This window comes from Genypterus blacodes, unplaced genomic scaffold, assembly GCF_046128005.1.
Source record: "Genypterus blacodes isolate CSIRO-AG114 ecotype Tasmania unplaced genomic scaffold, CSIRO-AGI_Gbla_v1 ptg000214l_1, whole genome shotgun sequence".
NCBI classification, from domain to species: Eukaryota; Metazoa; Chordata; class Actinopteri; order Ophidiiformes; family Ophidiidae; genus Genypterus; species Genypterus blacodes.
The window spans coordinates 781,938-788,212 of record NW_027467013.1 but is presented as its reverse complement, the minus strand read 5'-3'; the positions used below and the strand labels follow the sequence as shown (position 1 = coordinate 788,212).

The following is a 6,275-nucleotide window of genomic DNA, read 5'->3' as shown; positions in this document are numbered from 1 at the left end:
GGCACTCGCTGGCTCTATGAATGGGTTCTTCCAAAATAATACTAGCGCGAGCGAAGACCTTTGCTTTGTATGGAAGCGGTTAGCGTCATAAACGGGATTAAAGCTAACATGCGTTTAAACAGCGGACAACAAACAACAATATACCCCTAATGAATACCGAATAATGTTATATATTTGTAGCAAACAAATCTTCACATACCTAAAATCACGCTACTGCACCGTTACGTTACAGCATTGCAGTTCCGGTGAAAGAAGTAAACTTGTGTGTTTGCTGTTTATTAGCTAATCCGGTAAACAACAACGGCGTGGTTCGGCAAAATACGCGTCAGTTATTTTCTCTTTTTGTGAGGTTTTTGTCAGATTAACGTTCTGTTGTGGGACCCAGGCGACACTACGTGGCACTGGTACCTCTTAAAGCAGAGAGCCCGGACTGACGTGGTCGCTGTGGTCGCGCCGTGTAAACAATGAGGACCGTCACCTTGCTGTCAGTGTTGCTGTTAAATGTCCATCTCGCCCTCTCAGCACCCAAAGGTGTCACTGCCAGTCTCAAGGCCAAATGGAACATGACACCTTTCCTCCTAGAGACAAGGTACTGTACAACATTCAACACAAACTAACTTTGAAGACTGAAAATACATCATTTTAACTGACTACTCATCCAATTCACTGTATTGGTCACAGGGAGAATGTGAAAGCAGCCATAGGAAAGGTTTAAGTGACTGAAACTGACCCCTATAACAAATCATAAGCAACCTTAACCTTTTCAGGGAGTCTGCAACAGTCCCTTTTTTCACAGCCAGGACACATTTCTCATTTTCAATAGTAGCAATCATCATCATAGCTCTGTAAGCGTGGTGGGAATGTGAGGAAGGACATACAAAGGAACCGTGTAGCTCCTACTGTATGTAGTTTTTGGTGAATTTGAATTGAACCTGTTGATTCCCAGTAGGCTACACAATCATGGGTAAGACTACCATATTCTAATTAATTGAGATGCACCTGTAGGTCACCTGCACTGCACCTTAACAACAGTCACTAACTACAACCGGATGGATTACCAAGCTGTGGTATACATAAATAAACAGATGAACCTACGGAAATTATTGCTAGAACCATGTTAGCTGACATTAGATGAAAACAAACTTAAGTACATTTGGCTCACACACACACCAGCTTTTTGTGGTTATATTGCACGACACATCTACCATCTCTTTGAGCAAAACAAGCTGCATTTTGGAGTGACTGACTTCCTCCTGAGTCTGCATGAGGCAGCTGCAGGATTCCTGTTATCGCCCCAGAATGCCACAGGCACACTTCCACTATCATAAATTGGAGTGCTCCTCACACTATTATTTTATTTAATAATCTGCAGCTTATTATGATTTGGTTATTGGATGTGGTCAAATTGCAATTTGAAGGTGAATTCAGTTAATTGTGGAGCGCTACACCTGATTCTATTTTCAGTTTTCAGTCGCTGAGATAGTGCCAGTTTGAAAACAAAAACATCTGAATTAATTGCATGATAAGCTGTTTTGATTACTTTCACAAGTTTGAATGAATAAAGATGAAATAGTTGAAAAGCTTTGTGAGATTGAAACAACACATTGTCAGGCTTGTTTGAGAGCATTCTGTTCATGTTTGTTGGTAGGCATCATTGTCTCAACATGTCAATCATCTGTTTGGAATGAAACTTGCCGGAGAAAAGACATGATTCTTTTGTCACTGTGAATCACCTCTGCTCTAATTCATGGTCTTTGTGGTTTTTTTTCTTCTTGGTCTGCAGGATATTATTGTTTATCTGCAATAATGCTGTGAGCTTTGTGCAGTGCTGTATGACACGTAAACACCAACCCCAGTGATTTACCTGCATGCAAAAATAGTTTAGAAATACAGTATGCTGTCTTGTGCAGCCAGCAGACAATTTAAAATGTCCTCAGGTGCCCATTATATATTGTATCTATGCTGCATCAAAGCATAAAGCAGTATTTTATTATCGCTAGAAGTAGCCATATGTGGATTTCCTTAAGCAGAGGTCCACAGCTGGCATTATGGGACCTGGATAGGAGACAAGTTGCATATAAAATAATGATTGTGCGGTCACTGGTTTTAGTGTTCACGCCCACAGACTCTGTGAACTTGGGCTTTTACAGGTGAAAGTTGACAGCTGCAGAGAAGACATCTTTGGCTGTCAATCTATAATAGTGGTTCTAGATTGCACCGTGACATGTTCACTGATGACCTGATGAGCAATTTAGCACAGTTGGGACTAAAGACGGCGCGTGTCAAATATTCAGACTTTTGACAGGTGCCTATAAAAGCAGATGACATATTTCTATCACACTATTGACATGCATAAGACTTGATAACACACAGACTTGCACCGTGTGACGGGCATTGAACTTGCTGTTACTGCACATATTAGAGGTTGTTATGTATAAATTCTGATTATTAACTAACACAATGTCTTCCCAATTTTGTCCTGTACAGTGAATTTGTTGCAGAAGATGGGAATGAGAAATTCTGGCAGTTTGTTGACACTGTGAAAGAGCTCACCATCTACAAGCAAGGAGGTACCTTGGTATAGAACCAAGTCATTATTTTAACATGTAGCTAATCCACATTTTCTATAGAAAATACTTTAAATACTACAACAGACACAGTTCACCCTTTTTAAAATATCTCATGTGTGTCACAGAGTCCGTTCGCACCTACTACAACTTGGTCCTCAAGAAGGCTGGCCAGTTCCTCACAGATCTTCAAATCAATCTCCTCAAATTTGCTCTGTCTTTACGGTCTTACTCACCAGCTGTCCATGCATCCCAGCAGGTATGCCCACTGTGTTATGAAGCTAACTATGACCGGGTTAAAATCGTCACACACACAACCTGGAAATGTTATGGTTTAGAGACAGGATCAACCCTTTTTAGAAGCAGTTCAGATAAAAGGGAATTCCTATCTACATTCTCATTAAGTCAAGATTTGTTCACGATGGTCACAGCATGTTTTAGATTTTACAACATAGTTTTGATCGACTGTTTACCATGATCCGACCCCCGGTTCTCTTTTGGCTTGGCTGTTTGACCGACTCTTTTATCCAAATGGCATTACACTGATGCAAACACATTCATTTTAGTTAGAGAAATCCTTGCGCAGATAACAAGTGGAAGTGCTGCTGGATGCAACCAGCAGTGAACAACTTTCTCCTCTTTTCTGCTCTTTACAGATAGCCAGTGATGAACCACCGCCTGAGGCTTGTCCTGCCTTTGTCTCAGTCCATGGTCAATATAGCTGCAGTACGAAGGACATCAAGAAGCTCCTGAAGGCAGCTGCAGGCAGGTAACCTAGAATTGTCATATCCTCTGTGGACACACTGAATCCATAAACTGAACCAGATCAAAAGTGTACAAAGCTGTTGTTCTTACCATTTCACATTCTCAGTGACTGTCTTTACCTGTTGATACACATAATTATTTTCTGTGTGAAACATGTAAACAGCCTTTTCCAACATTTGCAGGCCAGGTCCATTTTTATATAAAACTGACCACAGATACCCAGGGATCAACAAAACAGATGTGCCACTTGTGATCCTATATGCTGAGATTGGAACCAAAAAATTCAGCTCCTTTCATAAGGTGCTGTCAGAGAAGGCCGAAGCGGGCGCGCTTATATATGTGCTGCGGCATTTTGTTGCGGTGAGTAACAAAGCTTTTGCCACCATTTGAAAGTGATGCTCCACTGATCAATGATCCATAATGACAAATGCGTTTTCCCACCTTGGGTCTGCACCTTTTGTGTTAGCTGTATTTCATTTTATTTGCCTCACTTGGTTTCACATTGCATTACAGAAAGTGCATCAAACTGTGACATGTTGGACGCGAGTGTTTGTTTGAGCTTCGAATGCTCTCATTCATTTTTCAGTTATTTGTTTCTCTAAACGTTTCCTAAAGCTCACAGGGTTGCAATGCAATAGCTCCTTTTATAATTTAATAATAACGTAATCGGCTGATGGTGTGGAAGCAACTGTACAAATCTCTGCTCTGCACATATGTCAGATATACATATACGGGCATTTGTCCCTTTCATTGCTCAAATTACAGCTTTCCAGAGGAGATTGCACACTTTAATGCAGTTCTCTGAAAGCCTTTTTTGCTCATTCTTTTGTTTCAATTGATCCTTTATGTAGTCATCAGCCCATATTTCCAGTAGACACTTTATCATTGGGGCCCATTTACAATGCACATAATCCATAGTGCACTTCCTTTGTTTGGTCTCAGTGTCAATTTGGTCCAGACTGTAGTAAGAATGTGTGCTGACCTGCAGCAAACTGTACTAGAGTTCATTTGGAATCAGACCTGGACCATCCATTTTCAGCTGGCCATGGTTAATTTGTGTGGTGCGCACCTGGGGGCAGTTGTGTATTCATATCTGCCAAAACATTCTGAACAGTCCAAATATTTTGTGTTTTTGTGCAAAAGAAGCGAGATGAGAAAGCACTGTTTGTGTGCTTCATAGAAAATAAGTCTTTACCACCTTCACGCCCCTGTGAAGGTGAAGGTACAGGGTAGATATCTTTCCTATCTTCTTCCCTGTACCTTCTTAGCAATGGCTTCATATAGAGCTTAAGCATGCTGACGATATGGATCTACCTGTGTAAATTATATCTACTAATTACCTTTTTAATCGAAAATGATGTGCATGTTCTGATCGTAAGCCCATAGCATCAACATTCAGCTTTACTCGGAGTGATACTGCAGCGATGCATTTTCACTCTTCACTCTAACTCGCAAACACAGGGGTTATCAGAGCGATGGACTTGCATTAGTGACCTTTGCAAGAAATGGAATAAAATATTCCTGTGGAGAAGGTCAAATCTATGTGTTACAGATGCTCTGACTGAGTTTGTGATTGCAACAGGTGCAAGAGATTTATTGTGAAGAAAAGCAGAGAGTGTAGGTGTAAAAGGCTTTTGACTATACTGGTGTAACACCGAGACAGAGCTTTGAATCCGAGTGTCAAGGTTCAGTATCAGTAAATCTGCTGGCTTGTGTGGCCATCCATGTGCTTTTTCATTACACAAGCTTGATACTTTATTGTTTACTTTACTACACTAGCTGTGCTTTCTCTTAATGTTAATTTAATGTATTTAAGCATTCATGTCTTTTAAACAGCCAACTTACAAAACAAACACTAATGGAGGAACATGTGAAAATGAAAATCATGAATATGCACATAGAACACATCCCCCATAAATTGGTCCTGTATCTCAGGAATTAATGATTAGGAACACAATGTCTTGACACTAATGCACATATACTGTAGATTAAACTCTAGCCTGGTTACCATGTAAGACGAGTGTGCTTTTTTTTTTTTACTGCTTTAGGAGCCAAAGCCTCAAAGGATGCTTTTATCTGGCTATGGTGTTGAGTTGGCCATTAAAAGCACAGAATACAAAGCAGTGGATGACACCAAAGTAAAAGGTCAGTCAGCGAGTTGTCATTTATTCTGGATCTCTGCTTTCTGCCCGACGCATTAAAACACCAAACTTTGTTCTGCAGATTCAAAAACTGTTACAAATGCTGAGGATGAGGATAATGATGAAGTCCAAGGATTCTTCTTTGGAACGTTAAAGTAAGTACTTAACGTGTAAAGGGTCATTCACCCAAAGATTTGAAAACATTTTTCTGTTACTGCTGAGCTTCTGTTTCTCTTGACTATGTGTACGTCTATATCCTGTCAATGATTTGTCCACACTGTGATTAAGGCTAAAATGCAATTAGGTGGAATGCATTGATGGAATTAAAAGTATTCTGCCGTTCTCTGAGTAAACATGATGTGTTAGGTGATCACATTATAATTAAAGTTTGCCTTGAAGAAATGCATAAGAGGTGGCTTATTCTGACTAAGACTAAATGTATTCAGAGCTGCACATCTGAGTCTGTACGGACTCTCCACTTTGTGCCGATAACATTCACATTACGGTGTATATAAAAGATGATTAAACTACGGTAATTGCAGTATAAATGAAGTTATAAAGTGCAGAAAATGTAGCATGTATGATTTCATTTTATACCTTTTTTCAGGAAGTCTCACCCTGAACTGGAGGAGCAGCTTGTCGAGCTCCGCAAACACCTCCTGGAGAGCACCAATGACCTGGCCCCTCTTAAAGTGTGGGAACTACAAGGTATTGATTCTCCATTTCAATATTGGATTAACTATAGTTAAAAACAATAAAAATGTTCCAGTTTGGAACATCCTGTCACTATAATGGAGAATTT

At 40.1% G+C, this 6,275-nt stretch overlaps 1 protein-coding gene across 2 annotated transcripts in view; it reads left to right on the top strand.

Annotated features, from left to right (window-relative positions):
* Positions 1-6,275, top strand: part of uggt2 (UDP-glucose glycoprotein glucosyltransferase 2) — a 30,900-nt gene continuing 24,625 nt past the window's right edge. Inside the window, exons 1-8 of one of the 2 annotated variants that reach the window (XM_076170021.1) lie at positions 1-589; positions 2,488-2,570; positions 2,696-2,826; positions 3,224-3,336; positions 3,515-3,692; positions 5,381-5,477; positions 5,556-5,628; positions 6,081-6,181. In XM_076170021.1, the coding sequence (XP_076026136.1) occupies positions 465-589; positions 2,488-2,570; positions 2,696-2,826; positions 3,224-3,336; positions 3,515-3,692; positions 5,381-5,477; positions 5,556-5,628; positions 6,081-6,181 (901 nt within the window). In that variant the 5' untranslated portion in view covers positions 1-464. The remainder of the gene's footprint in view (positions 590-2,487; positions 2,571-2,695; positions 2,827-3,223; positions 3,337-3,514; positions 3,693-5,380; positions 5,478-5,555; positions 5,629-6,080; positions 6,182-6,275) is intronic. The other variant, XM_076170020.1, reaches the window with a different exon arrangement.